Here is an 18,252-nt window from a genome sequence, read left to right as displayed (position 1 = left end):
CACAGCCTTCCTGACTGAGAAAATAAATCTACAACAGGGAATGCAAGTGCAATTTTAAAAATTCTTTAATTTATATCTTTAAAATTAAAAACATCTGAATTGCATTCTACCACCTCCAAAGGCACAGTCATACTTATAGCAGACCAAATTCATAAAACACTGCCACTGAACATCTTTTTTTTCTCAATTTGTTTTGTACATAAGAAACAATGCACTATAAAAAATGACTTAACATTTTTCTTAATGGGTAAACAATGGCCATTCTATATGCTGTAGATCATTAAAAGACTGGAGTGATATGTACTCAGCTGTGGTAGCATTAGACTCCATATAAAGGATGATGTGCTGGCTTGAGGCTGGCAGTGCTCATTGAAGACATGTGCACTGCAGCTATTTAAAAGACACTGTATTTAAAAATCCAAAAATGACATGTTTGCAACAACCAATCTTGATGAACAGTGTTTAAGAATATGGATGTTTGAAGCAAAACAAAGCCATTGGCAGGAGGGCGGAAACGCAGTGAGACAGGGGAGATGAGCATCAGTGGAGGACTGTGCAGAAAGAGCATTCAGATCTCTCACTTCTCACCAAATTCTCTGAACCACACAGAGTGGTGCGAGAAATCTGACACCTGCACCCCACCATTAAAAACACCTAAGACTTCAAAGAAAATGAAAAACATTTCAGACTAACTCTCTTGGAGTTTTAAAGACAACAGTCAATATGTGCAAAGAGGCAGGGCCTTAGCCTGTTTGTGGAAAAAGTCATCAGGTATGAAATAGGATTGATAACTGAACGTACAATCACAAATCAATAATGCACGCAAAGGTTGCTTACAATGTGTGACGACACAGCACCATACACGGCACAAGAGGTTCACTTAGTGACAACAAAATTCAAAATAGTGGATAAATATACAGTAGAATATAAGTATATCACCGTTCTTACTCAGGCACAGTCCTCCTTAAAACATAGAGAGAGAATTTAAAAACAACAGGATCTAGAATCAAAGCAAACAGGTTTGGCAAACACATGGAAAAACATATTGAAATAAGGCAAGAAAATGATATGTCAAAGGAAAATGAGGCAACAGAGGAACTTGGAATGGACAGGAATGAAGCACTTTAAATATATGACACATACAGTACCTCTCTCATGGAACCAGATGTTCAATAAAAGAGAGAGGATTTTTTGCAGCAACTAATGGGAGCCCCTATTCCACAGCTGTAGCTTTATCTTTACAAGTGTGTGTAGCAGCTGCGACAGGCACTCCAAGAACACAACATTTTCTTTACAGGCGAATAAAATCAAACGGAGAATCTACACACGTCTCCCGAATCAAAACCTTTGAATGCCTTAGAAAATATCTACAGAAGAAAACAGTCAACACTTGGCATGACTCACAATCACACAACCAGACACACAAATAAACATACACCATCATGGAGAAGCAATGTTCAGTCAGCTTCCAGAAGTAGGAGCAGAGCAATGAGACCCCAGTGCTCCTACAAGCAAGACAGAAAAACACACTCTCACACACACTCTCACACACTCTCTCTCTCACACACACACACACACACACACACAAACAAAACAAATCCACCCATGAGTCCATCCGTCTGCTGTCATTAACAAATGTCTCTTACCTTATGAATGAATTAGTAACAACTAAATTCAGCAACCACTTACTATAAAAGGCCCACCCCTCCCTCTCCCCGTAGAAGTTACCTTTACACACACACACACACATCACAGTATTGTCAAGATCACTTTGATACGGCAGTGACAGTTTCAGGAGGATCTAGAGTGAGCATAACTTTCTCAATGAGGAGACAGCGAGGCTACAGGTTGCAATGCAATGAGAGAAAAAAAACAAAAAACACACGCATGCCTGGCTCTAGTTCATTTTTTACAAATCCATACAACTGAAGGTTAAAATGCTCTGTGTTTCTCTTTGCATCGAGAGAGTCTGGTTTTTGAAGCCACATCCTATTGCAATGCCAATGATTTTGTAATGAATCAATGGTGCCAACAGGTGGTTGTGCCATCCAGGCAGCAGCAGTTACTGAATGAGTGTGTGTTTTTATTGTGTGTGTGTGTGTGTGTGTGTGTGTGTGTGTGTGTGTGCTTGTTTGTGTGTGTCGTAAACAAGTGGGACAGTTACAGTATGCAGCGAGAGTGTGCACACACATTTACAAGATCTATATACAAGTGTCAAGAGTATAAATTAGTGTTTTTTTTTTTTTTACATTATGTGTACGTGTTTGTGTGTGTGTGTGTGTGTGTGTTTATGATCTATGATATAATCAACCCACATCTAGCAGTGTTACTCTGTGGTTAGTTGTCAGCTGACCCGGTGGTGAAGAGGACTCTCTGGTCGGTTCTGGCGAGCTTGGCAGGAGGCTCCAGAGACTCCTCTCCTAGTACGGCCCCATCTGAGGGAAGGGACAGCTCCTGACCCTCCTCATCACTCTCGTCCTCCTCTTCCTCATCCTCTTCTGGCATAGACAAGGATAAAGGAGTTGGTTACAAACAAAGCTTGGAACATGACCGTAGTTAGTCTGAGATACAGTAAAAAACACGGTGCAGAGTGGAAGTACCTTTGTCAGGGTCCAGCTGGTTTAAACCCCGGCCTAAACTGGCAAACTAATGGCAAGAGGGGAATGTGTTAGTGCTGTAAATATGGCTTGCATTGTTTATTTCATTTATGTGTGTGTGTAATGGTACCTCTCCCATGACAGCAATGGGGGTCTCTCCTTTAGCCTGGGCTACTCTATGCTCTATCAGGTAGTACATGTACTCGTCATACAGCAGGCGGATCAGATGAAAGGAACCAAAACTGGCTGCACTCCGCAGGGTTAGGTCCCTGATCACCATGGAACTGGAGAGCAGAGATAGTGGGAATGAGGAAATTGTGACACATATTTTCGGTTACTATATCACATCTTCTGTAACCACAAACAAGAAGTGTTTCTCAGCGCTGTATTGTGACAAAGAATGAGTCAACTCAGTGCTGATCTGTGTTCCATTTTAGTCGCTGGTTTCTTTGAATCCTTTATTTCAGCTGAAAATGTGAAATTAAACTGATGGCAATTAAACTGATGCTAAAAATGATTTTGGCTATTTTGTTACTAGGGCTGCAACTAAACTGATTGATTGATTGCTCAGTCTACAGTAAAAAAAATGGTTGAAAATAGAAAGACTCATATATCAGGATAACAAATTTGTGCCATTCTGTTTCGTGATTTTAGTGACTTTAAGGTTGTGACATGAAGAAGAGAGAAAATCTTGTAGCTGACTCTCCCATCACACCTGTAAAAGGACCACTTGAGCAGGAAGAGCTTGGCGGCCTTAGGGAAGGCGGGGCTGTGCTGGTACGGCTTTAGGACCTGGGAGACCACACCATCCAGCCATGCAGCCCACTGCTCCAGGGAGTTCTGCTGCTGAAGGGTCAGCTTGAAGTCCTGCTCCAGCCGCTGGACAACCCGGTCTTCACACCGGCACACCCATGAAGCCTGCTCCTGCAAAAGGCGGACAGGATGGAGGTAACGTGTCAGTAGGAGCCAGCTGCATATGGCATTAGTTGAATCAGTAAAGGGCAGCGGGGTGATGCAACCTCAAGCACTGAAATTCATGTGCGGTGGCATGAATGCTGCCAGCACACACAGCATTCAGAGACTAAACTAACCTGGACGTTAGCAAAGTCAACACGGTTGAGGTCAGAGAGCATCTGGTTGATCTGAGCTGTGTTCTGGAGGACAGCTCGGGCCGCCTGGGCAAGGTGGTTCAGACTGGTGTAGCGACGCAGTGTCTGAGCAAATGCATTGGCTGAAGTTACCTGAGAGAGCATAAGGAGGAGAATGATGGGTCAGACATCAAAAATATATGGCTCCGAAAAAACATGTTGTTCCACCAACTGCAAGCTAATACAAGAGGAGTATACCTTGATGCGAACCATTTCCTCCGGGATGTTCATCATGGCGTTGGTCAGCCAGCTCTCCAGGCTCTTGGCAAAGTTGCGGATGGCTTGAGTTAAGGCACCTTGGTGACAAGAAATGTTATTCTGGTCATTTCAGAGTAAATTTCCATTTCCTTATTCCATGAGAATGTACCAGGGTAAATGGTTATGCAACACCTGGTTCACATAGCCAAGTCTCTGCTGGATGAACAAATTTCTTGGCCATGTACTGTATATAAATAACCAGATTTCCAATGTGATTTCAATTTGCATTTGAGACAAAGACCCAGGACATGGGAAACATGTCTGTAGCACTTGTGCAGGAGGATTAAAGGAAAGGTTCTTCCTCACAGCAGTGTACAAAGTAATTACTTTGAAGTCAGACTAAAATTGAAACTGAAACAAAAACAAATGAGTGTAAATACCAGTAAGTCAATTTCAACTGAAGAACAGTATATTGAAGAACATGTAGACTTGTTTGCACATGTGAAATGTCAGTATTACCTCTGCTCTCTCATTCTAAATAGTTCCAGTTGACTCTTAGGCTTAAGAGGAGCTCTTAATTGGGATATTTGTATCGACATTTAGTGTGGGTATGCACATATATGCATTAATGCCAACTGGAAGCTGCATTAAATAGTTTTTCTGTGGGAGTTGGAAGGTCAAGGTGTTTTACTGCATATTCATACTTATTGTAGGGTCTTACTGGGGATGGGCCTGAGGACATCAGGGATGAGGATCTCCACCAGGCCCTGGTACAGGCTGTTGTCACAATCACGGCTCCAGCGCAGCACTGGCTCATACTTGCACAGCAACACCAGGCAGGATTTAGGGAGACGCTTCTCTGACTCATCATGACTGCCAAGACACACACAGTTTCTATGAAAACAGTGCTGCTAAAGCAATAAGATAATTTCTTATTGTGTTCAGGACAGTGTTTGCCAAGACTTAAGCACTCACACAGCCAACGTGGCATCTCCAGCCTGACTCTGGCTGAACCTCCAGAAGGTCTTCCACAGTGTTTCCACCAGGGTAAACTGCAAGTTGACCATCACATCCAGAATGGCCTGAAAGAACACACAGAAAATATCTCATACATTATTGGCTGATAATGAATGACTAAGCACATACAAATAATCAAAAGATGAGACTCTCACAATGTGAGGACTGGACTTAACTTTTGATGTTGGCTGAGTGTTTTGAAACCCACCCCATGAAACCTCTAGTTTGTATTGTACTTGTATTGTTTGGAGAGTCCGCCTACAGTATTTATAACTGTCTGTAGGCTGGCAATCCAAATAAAGTGCAACTGTATTGTCCTACCTTATGTAAGTTACAACTGGTCTACTTCGATTTAAACTAGAGCTCTACTGACCCAATGACAAATGGATAGAAAGGTCAACCTCATAAACACTCAATGGGAGGCAACCAGCTAACCAGTGTCCTTTCAGTCGATTACCTCACAGTGTTCTCTGTACAGCAGCTGAAAGCTCTTTATGTGCTCCAGCTCGATGCCCTCTGGCAGAGACTTCCCCTGGAGGTCAATGTCTGGGAACTCTGGGAGAGCTCTGGATGCATCTGAAAAACAGGATATAAGAAAACTAGATACTCAGAGAGAAATCAAATGAGGTGTTAAACAGTATTGCTTGTACATAACATTGTATATACATATTGTATTCTCTCAATAATACTGCGCCATCATACCATTAGACTTACAAATTTTCTTTTAGTTAAATCCTTAACATCATCACTTTCATACCTCTAGGTATTTGTTCACTGTCCACTGAACTCACCAAGGAACTGCTGGTACTGCTGAACCTGGGTGCTGATGTCCACGTGTCCTGACCCCTGCTGCTGTTGCTGCTGCTGGCCTGCTCCTGATGCTGTGCCATTGGTCATTCCTTCCACTTTATGCACAGGCTTCAACCTAGTTGAAACAAGGACAAGACAAAGACAATGAACGATACAGTGAAATAAAATGGCAATTCTGTCTTATCATATAACAAATACCTGGAACTGTAAGAAGAGCTCAAATAAGATATATGGGAAACATGAGTCAGTGACAAAGCTATATGAAGGAATATGAAGGAAAGAGATTTGTGGAAAAAAAAGAAATGGTTACAGTGGTGTAATGATAGACAATCAGTGTTTGAGTGTGTGTGTAGGGACATTTACATGTGTACCTCTGTTTCTGTGAGAAGGGCTGCTGCCTCATGGCCAGATGTTGCTGGTCTTCCATCAGACGGAGAAGAGATGAGCCTGCCTTGATCCTCAGCCCATAGTAGTGGTATTTAGAATTACCCCTATCAAGAACAGATAAAACACGTTTAACATGAAACTGGACCTCATATAAAAACATTTTTTTACAAAAACATTTTTTACATGAGGTCTATATAAACCTTAAGTAACTCTTCCTGTGAAGGGATTTTTCTGGTTCTAGTCTTTTCTTATTTTGTAGGCCCACACTCCAAGAGTTCAGGTCATAAAGACCTCATAGTGTTATACAGTGGTTCACTGTTTAGTCACAATTATGACTAATAAGAGTCCAATTGGAGCCACCTTAATCCTCTATTGTTATGGTAATCAAGGTCCTATAGATAAGGATGTGGGGAAAAGCATAATTTAAAGAAAACTGCCAAAATGCAGTTTCACACAAGGTTGAGTTGGAAGTAGGGGGAAAGGTAAGACACAGGTAATGTGACAAAGACCAGGTTAAGACTTAGCATATAGGTTAAGACTACATATTAGCCTTATTTGCGGTTTAAGGTATGGAGACAAACCATGTGATGCCTAGGAATAAATATGTAGGACCACCTTCGGAAATAGGTGTGGCATTACGCCAATTCACTACTGCATTGTACTGCTCATCATTTTCTCCTTGGCGTCAAGCTTTCAACAAATACTTCTGCCTGAGGCATCTCAATCTGAACTCCTGATGAACGTCATTTCTTCAGCCCATAAGAATTTCAACCACACCTCCAAAGCCACATACATAGACTTAATAAAGACTGATTTTAAAATGTATGTCTTTAGTTTCATAAAAATACAATAACCAAATGTATCATATCATTTAATTAAACCCATATAACCAAACATTTCTAAAAAGTCAATCTTGCCTCCTCACTCTCCCCTCCTCTGTCAAACTCACGCACCCACACACATGCTGTCTGTCTTCATCTCTACCCACATTTCTTCCTACACTTGAAAATTTTGCAACACTCCAAAGAGCTCTGTAGATTTTTTCTGGAAAAATCTTCATTGTTCTTCCGTAGGGAAACTTTGAATATATCCAATAACTGAGATCTACATGCATATGGATTATATGTATAGAGCTGGTGTCTGTGAAACGAATAGTTTGCCATATAGCTCTTTGCTGCTGACGTGCACTGCTGTGTTAGGAAGATTGTGGGGAAAAGTGTTGTCTCTGCAGTTGCAGTGCACTCTGTCTCTGTTTGCCTGCTCTCTCTGTGATATCATGTTGATATTTAAAACTGATCATTGAGCATGTCAGCAGAAAGAAATTAGGCAGAAAAATACATTTGAAAATTAGCGCAATAGTAAGGGTGTCAATATATACCCTAGCATGTCATACAGGGAACTTGTGGGTTTGTGTGTATATTGTCTATCATGTCTTCTATACCTGAGTTTAGGTGTCTGATGACCCATCTTACCTTGTGCCCAAGCGTCGTGTGCGTAGCCCCATGAACACAGATCTAATAAGTTTCCCAAAAGAGGCAGCATTAACAGGTTCTAGTTTCTGCTCCTGGCAGTGCAGCAGATAGTGGCAGTAGAGGGTTGAACGTGGCAGACTCACTCCTTCAGCTGTCTCATAGTTGTCCAGCAACCACTGTACCTGACACGCAGGCAACGAAAAAGAGAAAACAGCTGGTGCAGTCAGCAAAGCCAATAGATACAAACACAAAAACACACCTCAACACATTGCACACATAAATATGCACACTTATTTGCAAAAACATCACACACATTTTTCAGCTTAATATTCAGAACATGCACACACATTTTTCTAATCAATAAATTACACAAACATAAAAAAAAATAAATAAATTAAAAAAAAAATCCATTCTCATTTACAGTTTGTCGATCATTCACGAATGAAAACACAAATACATTTGTTTGCGTGCCGTGGCATACAACTTTGGTATGCAATGAATTAATGACCTGGAATACTGATGGGATGTTTGCCAAAACATAGTTTGTTTACCATTATCATATGAGGTTCAATACGATGAATTTGGGATGAACAATATAATGCTGGGGCATTTCAGGCAAATTAAAAATGCCCCTCATCACATGCACGGTAATGATATGAAAATGATGAGGTCATGGTTTTGTTTTCTTTGAGGAGGAAATCACAGTTAAAAATTCTGTATGCTACAACAAGTTTTATTATGATCACTATAAGTATAGTATTATATAACCCACAGCTCACATTTTATGGTCCTAATACAAATCCCCACATTTTTAATTGTGCTTTCCACTTGACAAAACTCAACTATGACATCATCAGTGCGCGCCACCAAAGGGTTGTGTGGATGAGAACAAAATGAGAAGAAATTCCTGCGCTTGGCGCCTCTGCATACCTTCTTGTCTGCCGACGGCACGCTACTCTCCTCGCCCTCTGTAATACTCACAGTGGCTGGAGAGGCGCGGGCGGTGTGTGAGTAGTTCTGACTGTTGCCAGTTGCCCCTCCACTGCTGCTGCCCAGCATATAACCCCCCTGGATCACATAGCTGCTTGCTGCGCCACCGTTGGTGCCTGCCCCATCCCCTGACCCATTGGTGGTGCCACCTGTGGTCACTACTGTGGTTCCTCCCCCTGCTGCACTGGTGGGCTGGGCCACAAACATGGATACAGCCCCTGTTGTGCCAGCAGTCACAGAGACGGTTAGAGGGGTGCCAGGGGTAGAGGCCTGTGAGCCTGATGTTGGCTGACCTTCATAATACTGGGCAGCTGTCGTTTGGGTGTACAGGGGTGTGTCAGTGTAAGGAAAGGTGCTGGAGCGACTAGATAAGAAACATGGAGAGATGTGTTAGAAAATTACATCATAAAAAAGATAAAAGTTCTGTCTGGATGTGTTATAAAATTATAGACATTTTATTCTAACATGGTGCTGGTGGTGTAGTTGGTATCTCCTCCTTCCACATACTGAACTTGATTGGTGTACACGTGCTGGACTGGCACTGGTGTGAGCTGCTGCTGGACCTAAGGAGCGAGCACACACACACGCGCGCGCGCGCGCACACACACACACACACACAAATCCAATAAATCCCTGCTCGCCTATTCAGCCCATATTCACTGTATCATCACTTGAGAATTCTAAAAGCTTTCACACATAGTCCCTTTACAATTCTAACTTTCTAACTTTCTTTTTAAATTTCTTTGTCAGGCAGATTCTCTGTTCCCTTAACTCTATAGTAGCAGTCTCCCTTGTGTTCCTGACCTACTTGGAAAGTGGTAGTTGTAGCCTGCAGTGGTGGCTGATCTGGGCTTAAGCTGGGGACTGCAGGGTGGGTTCCTGTCTCTTTCTCCACACGCACAGAATGCAGGAACAGTGACTGGTAATACTGAAGGAGATCCAAGGGGAAGCAGGAGGGCTTGCTGCACCAGTCTTTTATGTAGTTTGCTGATGCCCAGACTAGGCCCTCCGGCTGTCCTATCTCATCACGCACCTGCCATTCTTCTAGACTGTTTTCCCTGACTAACGCTATCACCTCTGTGGAAGGGAGGAGCTGGAAACCAGCAGAGGCAGGTTTGACCATGGTGTGATTAGTTGACTAATAGTTAGCCGAAATGTGCAGTAGCTGTAAAATTTTGGATGTGTCAGAGGGCAAATGTTATCCACTCTTTGTGCTGGAAATATTGTATTCCAATAACGTGTATAAGTCAGAGATGGTACAAATGATTGTCAGACATCATATTTGACCATCGATGATGAATTGTGCTACTGTGTGTGTGTGTTTAACTTACTTCCTGGCTGATATGAACAGGCTGTAGACTAGTGACACTGAGCTGGGTTCCTGGCTCAGTCTTGGCTATCTGAGCGGTGGCCTGCACCACGGACCTCTGCTAAGATAAAGATGCTCTTTAGTTCCAGAGTCAAGGACACATTAACTTCGTGTTGTGCTTTTGCATGTGTGAATTAATGTATATTACCTGTTGAGCTGTCTGTACCTGCTGAACAACCTGTGTGGGAACTCCTGTCTGCACCACAGCTGGAGGGGGACTAGAGTCCGACACGCTGTCACTTGAGTGAAGAGAGCCCTCTGAAGGACAAAGAGCGAATGTAAGTATCTTCACAAGCTCACAACATGATTATTTTACTTTCATGAGGTGGATGAGATACTGCCAGTCCATTCCACCTTTCAGGAAAGTTACAAACTTTTTTAGGCATGATAGTTAAAGTTGCTAACAACAAACACAGCACAAGGAATATTGTATTGAGGCAACTAATGTGTTTATTTGTTAGTGTAAAAGTAATTTAGTTACATTCAATAGAACTTTTTAATATATTAACTGATTGCCTCTTAATTTTGATAAAGTCAGGACATTTTATAATGTATAAAAAACATATTACAAAAATTATAGAAGACATTTAAAAACAATCACTTCAATTTATAAGACATAAGTCTTTAAGCACAAGAACTCCAGTTTTATGAGGCGTAACCACTAAAATATGGATTGATTAGTAAAGTGGTGCTTCTATGCATGTATAATTGCAAAGCTCTAAATTGGTCTGGTCTATGTTAGAGTCAAAAGCATATAGTGGTATGTAATGTTCAGCCTTTACCTGTAACTGTAACAACAATGTACTGGGGAGTGCTTTGAGCATTTCCAGACTGTGTCGGGGAGCCCTGGATCTCTGCAGTTACATACTGAGTCTGAGCTGGCTGGGCCTGTGCTGTGGACTGGGCTTGACTACCAGCTGCAGGCTTTTGAGTGGTGATGGAAGTGGCTTGTTCAGTGGGAGTAGCTTGGCCTGTGGGTGTGACAACAGTGGGAGTAGCCACAGTAGTCTGAATCTCAGCAAGAAACTGAGGGGCAGTTGCAGGAGTGGAGCTGGTGTCAGGTTGCCCCGGTGTGACGGAAACACCAGCCCCCTGGGGTTGGGCTGCCGGCTGGATCTCACCTACGTAGCCTGAGGAGGCCATTACAAAAGCTGGGAATCACCCTAGGAAAAAGAACAAAGTGACTAGTTAAACATGTCTAGTAAATATTAAGGATGTACTGATTTGAATTCATCCAAGGTTGACAATTTTCCTCACAGGATCAATAAAGTCTATCTATCTGTCTATCTATCCTGAATAAATATACGGTAGCTGTTTGTTTCCAGGTTGTGGAAATGTTGGTTAGACTAACCTAATGTCATTTGATCTTTCAAGCTGCTGTGTCATTCAGATAGAAACAGGCAGGGGATACAGGGTAAGGATACAATACTCAATTTTGAAGAATGGAGCAGAATAAAATGTAATGAATCACAGCTTGTAGTAAAATATTATTTTCAAATGTTCAAAGTTCAAAGTGTCTTTATTGTCCCTTACAGGGAAATTGATTTGCAGTCAGGCTATACCTAAACACGTATGTCCAAGGACACACATAACACCAACAATGAGTATGGCATGATGGCCAGAGTAAAAGTTCATTCAACAAGGTCAAGTGCAAAATTCAAGTACACGGTCTGTGCAAATAAGCAATATTTAGACAACTGGTCTGGTAGTGTAACTAGTAGTACAGAGTTATTCATTAATATTTCAGAGTGGGGAGCTTGTAGTTGTAAAAATGCATGCGCGACACTTCAACATCAGGCCAGTAATTTTTGTTGTATTATCTCCAACAAGTGCAAGTGTAAAATAGTCATCAACATCAGATGTGGATCTGATCACAAACCCCTCCCCTCCCTTACTTTGTAACATCAACCTGTGGTCAACAGTTGATATCTTGGAGACATCAGGAATATTTCTAAATTCTCATATGTAGCCTACATGCAACTTAATGAGTAACCGTGTTCTTTCTGAAAGTATTACTGTGGCTGACATATTGGTGGTGCATCTAATGTGTGGGGGAGGAGCATTGACTGGAACAAGCATTTTGGTGTCTCATTACCTGTAATGTGATCACACAGCCTATGGTCTTTCACATATACATGAATGCCCGTGGCACAAGTAGGGAAAATCCCTTATCACATTGCATTGATACTGCAGTACATTCTGTTGGTATGGTTTGTGTCACGCACAATTATGAAAAGAACACGTACACCTTGACATTAATTTATAAACTTCGTGTATCTTTGTTATCTTTGTTGCGGGAAAAGTTTATTACAATCCGTGCTTTTAAAACCAAATGCGTTAAATGTCAATTGGCAACAAGAAACCTTTTTACAAAGATATAGAGTGGGTCATGGAGCCAAGCAGCGAACAAACCAGCTAAACTGAACTCGGACCTACTAAGCACCTGCAAAACGCCCCTCTTCGCCACACCCCTTGGATGTTAAATGTCCGCCACCTGCCCCAGCTTTCTTAAGTTTCCATTGTGGAGAGAAAGACATTTCGCTTGCCAGTGATTGCCCCAACTCTTCCCCTGCCTCCACACTAACCCCAAAACTGTCTGAGTAGTTACTAGTTACACTTTTAACTTGACTATCCCAATCTGGCCTCCCTTTTGGGTAGTTAACGTTATGTACCCGGAGACTTGGTTTTATGTTGACTCGGCTATTGGAAAAAGCATAATGTGTTGAATCGCCATAGACTGCACGCAAAATACCGTTAAAAAGACGAGTGTCCGTTACTGGTAACTCGTTCCGCTAGCTGTAAGCAGTTGCGAGCACAAGTCTGTCGTGACAGCACTGATGCTAGCTACCTAGCAAGGTAACACGGGCAGCAAGCTAACTGGTCTCTACAACAACCGCCATTTTGTACCTTTTGCATTTGACATCGCCATAACAACGGCCTGCCTGAGTATGCATCTGTGGCTGCGTCGTCATGGCAGGCACAATCCACTGTCACTCGAATGAGAAGCGGGCACAAACCACCCCATTCAAGAAACGGACTCGACTGATTATCACTACGACTGCTAGCTTGCAGGCTAACCTCAGCTAACACTGGGAGCCAGTTGCCTGTTATGGCTACTGAAACAACAAGGGAAAAAGCAATAGCACAATTCAGCTGAATCATTAGTGGACATAAATTATTTCCTCAACGTTAAGAGCTTCACCTCTAGTTCCACGTGTGTATTTCCCCACGGTAAAATATCTTCTTTAATTTTTACGGCGGATTCAGTTGTTGTTGTTGTTGATTCTCGTTGCTGGGTTCTTGTCGCCAGGGCTACCGTGGCTATGGCGCTTCGTCCTCACCAGGGCAACTGTTGCTACCCACCCGCTCCCTTCCCTCCCCCTTCGTTGATCTGATTGGCTGAGCGATGCCAAATTGTCTTAAAGTCACAGGGACAGCAATTTTTTTTACTACAAAGCCTCCCACGCCCATTTGTGGAAAATCCCTGTCTATCATAATACAATTTTTGCAACTGCGGTGGATGCTATTCCAGTGAAAGTAATAATGATTGATAGTATCACAGTAACTTTATCTAAAATGTAAAATAGAGTGGTTATAGCCAATACAGTTTGTGCATATGTGCTACCATTTGTCTTTGGTGATGACCATGGGGTGATGACATATCAGTGTAGTACAAATTGATACACTGAAACCGAATTTAGTCAGCGAATGGTTTCAGGGTCCTGTAGTTTGACCTTTATGAGATAATAAACAATATAATACAAATTCTTGTGACAGTTTGTGTTTAAGTAATTCTTTTCTTCCTTTGTACTGTAGATTTATTGTACAAATGTGTTGGACACACACCCACTTTCTCTCAGAATGATTTGAAAGTAAAACTACATTTACTTCTAGTTCCAGCATTGCAAACAAACCAATGTTCTCATTATCACTATTGTACAACATTATAGGATAATAAAAAAAACAAGAAAACAGCCCAATTACAGCTATAGCCCAGGCTAGCCAGTTGGCAAACCCTAAATCAGTTTTTATAGCTATGCAGCCATAACAGAATAAAATACAGTATAAATGCTATCATCTGTGTATTGAAACAAAACAGGCAAAAACAAATAATACAATATGTGGGACCAAAATATACAGTTTCATCTACAATGTCAATTGTCCATAAAACAAACATTTATAAAAAAAAAAAGTATGGTCCATAGCATTTTGATATTGCTCCCATAACCTCCACAGGTCACTTCTATGACACTGTGTTAATCAGTGTCAGGGTGGACACCCCCCTAAAATGCCATTTTGTTTTCTTTTTATCGTCACATTAATTACAAATTCATCATCTCCATTGTAATTTCCTAAACGAGCGACCTTTGGCTATGTGGATACACAGATAAAAATGTGTTTTATTTTAGTCTGACTCATAATAAGACTTCTATGTTATCTGACTTTGAAAATGTCACTGGTTCTGTCTCAGTCCTCCCAGTTCACCTTTTGGCAAAGAGATGACAGAATAAGCGATTTCCAAGAGAAAAGGAAAATGTTACATATGGAAGTTGCACAGGGTCGTGTGTGGAATAAAAATGGCAATGCTGATGTAAATATTTGTGATATCAGCCTCAATGGCCTAATATATCCCTGTAGTGGTGTCAGCGAGTGTTAAGTCTTATCAGTGGAATTCATGGCAATATGCGTGATTAGGCCTGAATGATTTATTTCATGTGTTAAGGCAATGTCAGTTCACCATGTTTTATTTTTATTTTTGAAAGAAGTACTTCATGATGCATCCCTTCTTTTAGGACTCAGTGGCTTTTTGTGTTGAGTATCCCTAAGCTACTCATTCCCTATGAGAAACACACAGATGGAGAAAGAATTGTAATTGGTCAGTATGCTAAAAGTTTAATTCTTTCAAAGTGTCACATCATTTGCCTTTGTTTGACATTTTTAACCTCAATGTGCTTCCCATATCCGCAATCACTTCATGACCAATGGCTGTACAATGTTTTACATATTAAATGTAAGTGAGATCTGATGAAGTCATTATATTCAGGGACACTGAAGGTGTCAACAGTGCTTCACATGCTGAGATACTATTAGATCATAGAGGCCTTTGACATATTCATTAATTATGCCACCTTTGGTCCGCTTTTTGTCTCCATAAAGGTCTCTGACTCTATCTCTCTTTCAAATCTGTTCTTCTCTCAGAGAAGGCTTGCGTGCGCAGTATGTATGTCTCCCTTGCAGGGCTCCAAACCCCTTTATAAACCACGCCTGGGTCACCTAGAGAGGCATAGCTCTTGCAAACAGGGAGACAGAAAGCTAAGTGTCGCTCAAAGCAAATAATCAACTGTAATTTTAACTACTTTTTGCTTGCTTAATTTCCTTGCGGTACTATGTGGAAAGCTACAGTACTGGCTGTGTGTCTGCTGGTGGCTGGGGTTCAGCCCATGGAGGACCCAACATATGGGGTGAAGCTCTGTGGCCGGGAGTTCATCCGAGCAGTCATCTTCACTTGTGGGGGCTCACGATGGAGACGGTCACTCAAGAGCACAGGTGAGACGGAACATGCTACATCTTCACCATTATTAACCTTGTGATGTCTTTTATCCGCATCTTTTATGATTTCATCTATTACTTACGTATATTTTAATATGTTGACTAAAACATATCCATTCATTGTATGAGATGCACTTTTCCTCCAATTTGTGATGTTGTGATAATCACTGATTTTTCTGGATCCCTGTGAATTAACTGTATGTCCACAATTAAGTTTCTATTGTTACTTTCTAATGCTCATTTGTGATTGTGTGCAATTGTGATAACTTCAATGGAGGGAGAAGGAAATCATATGTAATTTTAAGCTCAGAATGACAGATAATTGTACTAATTATATTTTTATTGAATGTTCATTTTGTTTAGTGTAGTTGGCCCAGTCAGTGTTAATGGATAATCTAAATCAGATACACTATATTGAGCTATGTACTGATAAAACACCCGCCGCCCAAATGTTTATTTGAGCCTTTGACCCTGCCATAAGTTGTATGTTACATTCTATTGGCTGTAAACCTGGTAAATGTGGCATTTTTGCTGTCACTCCCTCCATCATGCCATCATCAGCAATTCTTTTAATAACAATGCAGATAATGAAAAGAAAGAACTGTTATTGACTTGCTGGGTATAAGAGACAAGCGTGGGTATTCTCTAATGCTGCTTTTATCCATTATGGCAGCAGATGTTTCAGAGGACCCATTTAGCTCCCGTCAGGATGAGTCCTCAGAGGGTTTGAGTCACAATTCGGTGGTGGAGAGTCTTCTCCAAAGAAACAGAGATCTAAGCTTCACATCTAGAGACAACCAGGAGGGAATATTTAGCAGGCCGACCCGTTCTTTCATCACTGAGGAGATCCTAGAAGCCCTGCGCAAGGCTGACCGCAAAGGCCGGGATGTGGTGGTGGGTCTGTCCAATGCCTGCTGCAAGTGGGGCTGCAGCAAGAGTGAGATCAGCTCACTTTGTTGAGAGTTGACCTTCGCCATCTGAGTGGATACATCGGCAGGCATATTATATACATTATTACACAAACAGACATATAAATACATACACACTTACAGTGGTTTTTCCAATTCTCATTAATTTTAGGTTGTTTTGTATGATTTTATGTCCAGTGTCTTTCAGTTAACTCATGACATGAGTTTGAAATGTTGTTTTATGTTTTAGTATCTATGAAGTGTATGGAAAGGGCTGCCATGTGCTCAAAATGTTTATATATTTCTGTTAAGAAAATGCATTCCAGGCTTTGTAATGAGCAGCCTTAAGTATTCAATCTTGAGCCAAGCTGTTTTGTCCTTACCAACCACTATCAAACAGATGATAATAATTTTATTTATTTATTTATCTATTTTGCATTAACATCTGAATTGTGCACCTGAGAACTCAAGGGAATAAAATGCTTTGTTAACAATATTTGACAGCAGCATAAAAAATCACTAATGTCTAATAATGTCTCATCTTGTTTGTAAGTTATAAGTACTTTGTTGGAATTTTTAATTTGTTTCACAGTACACAGCTATATGGTTTAATGATTTATCTTCTTTTCTAAATTAAGTCTTACTTTCCCTAAAATGTTCTGCCCTTGCATTTTTTGTATTTGATAGATCATCTATAACAACATATTTTTAGACAGAGAAATTTTCAGGGGTAGAGGAAGTATTTAGATCCTTTACTTAAGTGAAAATACCACTACATTAATGCAAAATTAATCCATTACAAGTAAAAGTTTTACAATCAAAATACAACTTGAATAAAAGTACAGAAGTATAATTAGCAAAATGTAGTTCAAGTATCAAAAGATCTTCATCTTTATAATAATGACCCCTGCTAACTAATATAATAGATACTATTATATATTACATTGATAGATTGTTAATACTGATGCCTCAATGTGTAAGCAACATATTACTGTTGCAGCTGCTTGGGTTGGAGCTAATTTTAACTACTTAATATACAGTTAGGTATTTTAGTTAAGTGACTCCCAACCTTGGGGCTAAGCCCCATCCTGAGGGTCACAAGATTTATCTGAGGGGTCATGATGATGATGATGGAGTGTAGAAAAAAAAAGTTCTACTTGATAAATATACAAATGTTAAAACAATCATAGCCAGATGACTGGTTTGGAGCATCTCCATCAAGACATGGGTGGTGCATGAGTTGGTAAGACTAACCACAAACAAGTGACAGGGTGTTGGGGACTTTGCTAGAACAAGTCTGAAGAACTTTGAAGTCTTATGGGACTTAAACAATCTGCTTCTAACATAGCAACAACTAGATACCAGGTCTTAGTGATTATTTGATTTTCTGTGAATCAGCTGGTCAATTTATCAACTGATCATTTCAGCTCTGTGCTGGGTGGCTACTGGGTGTCTGGGGAAATAATGAAAGTGCCATGTACAGTGAAATTAAATACGACCCCAACAATGTATATTTCAGTGCAGTAGTTAATTAAATGTACTGATGAGTTACATTTATCCATCATATAATCAGTAAGTTTGAATAAAATGTTGTATGAGTGAAGATACTCGGGCCAATTGTCACGAGCACGTTTCTAAACTTGCAGCAACCCGTGTGCAGGAAGCGTGTCAGACCGCGTTGTGTGAAATAGGGGACAAGTGAATTCTAATCTTTTGTGTGTGTTAACGTGGGCGCGCGCTTGTATATTACGTCACTGGCAATTCCAGAAATGGGCGGGGTTACCGGCTAACAGAACACACAAGTTC

At 41.0% G+C, this 18,252-nt stretch overlaps 2 protein-coding genes across 3 annotated transcripts; one reads left to right on the top strand and one right to left on the bottom strand.

The window, feature by feature from the left end:
• Positions 1 to 2,257: 2,257 nt before the first annotated feature.
• On the bottom strand, positions 2,258 to 13,445 carry LOC111227204 (MHC class II regulatory factor RFX1-like). The gene is made up of 18 exons (XM_022752633.1): positions 13,191 to 13,445; positions 10,771 to 11,151; positions 10,137 to 10,246; positions 9,951 to 10,046; positions 9,085 to 9,182; positions 8,611 to 8,983; positions 7,630 to 7,811; positions 6,142 to 6,261; positions 5,752 to 5,885; positions 5,418 to 5,536; positions 4,919 to 5,025; positions 4,665 to 4,816; positions 3,944 to 4,041; positions 3,689 to 3,838; positions 3,313 to 3,521; positions 2,728 to 2,881; positions 2,601 to 2,646; positions 2,258 to 2,498 (listed from the first exon to the last, which is right to left on the bottom strand). The coding sequence occupies exons 2-18, from the start codon at positions 11,129 to 11,131 to the stop codon at positions 2,338 to 2,340; spliced, it is 2,670 nt and encodes an 889-aa protein (XP_022608354.1). The 5' UTR covers positions 11,132 to 11,151; positions 13,191 to 13,445; the 3' UTR covers positions 2,258 to 2,337.
• On the top strand, positions 13,117 to 16,548 carry LOC111227205 (relaxin-3-like). 2 transcript variants are annotated; one of them, XM_022752637.1, is made up of 3 exons: positions 13,117 to 13,219; positions 15,386 to 15,535; positions 16,212 to 16,548. In XM_022752637.1, the coding sequence occupies exons 2-3, from the start codon at positions 15,430 to 15,432 to the stop codon at positions 16,496 to 16,498; spliced, it is 393 nt and encodes a 130-aa protein (XP_022608358.1). In that variant the 5' UTR covers positions 13,117 to 13,219; positions 15,386 to 15,429; the 3' UTR covers positions 16,499 to 16,548. The 2 variants fall into 2 exon arrangements, with proteins under 2 accessions (XP_022608358.1, XP_022608355.1); XM_022752634.1 differs by lacking the exon at positions 13,117 to 13,219 and having other exon boundaries at positions 15,376 to 15,535.
• Positions 16,549 to 18,252: the final 1,704 nt, after the last annotated feature.

The sequence above is a fragment of the Seriola dumerili genome, unplaced genomic scaffold (assembly GCF_002260705.1).
Source record: "Seriola dumerili isolate Sdu_G_001 unplaced genomic scaffold, Sdu_1.0 BDQW01000169.1, whole genome shotgun sequence".
NCBI lineage: Eukaryota > Metazoa > Chordata > Actinopteri > Carangiformes > Carangidae > Seriola > Seriola dumerili.
The sequence above is the reverse complement of the archived record's forward strand: the minus strand, read 5'-3'. Positions and strand labels throughout refer to the sequence as shown.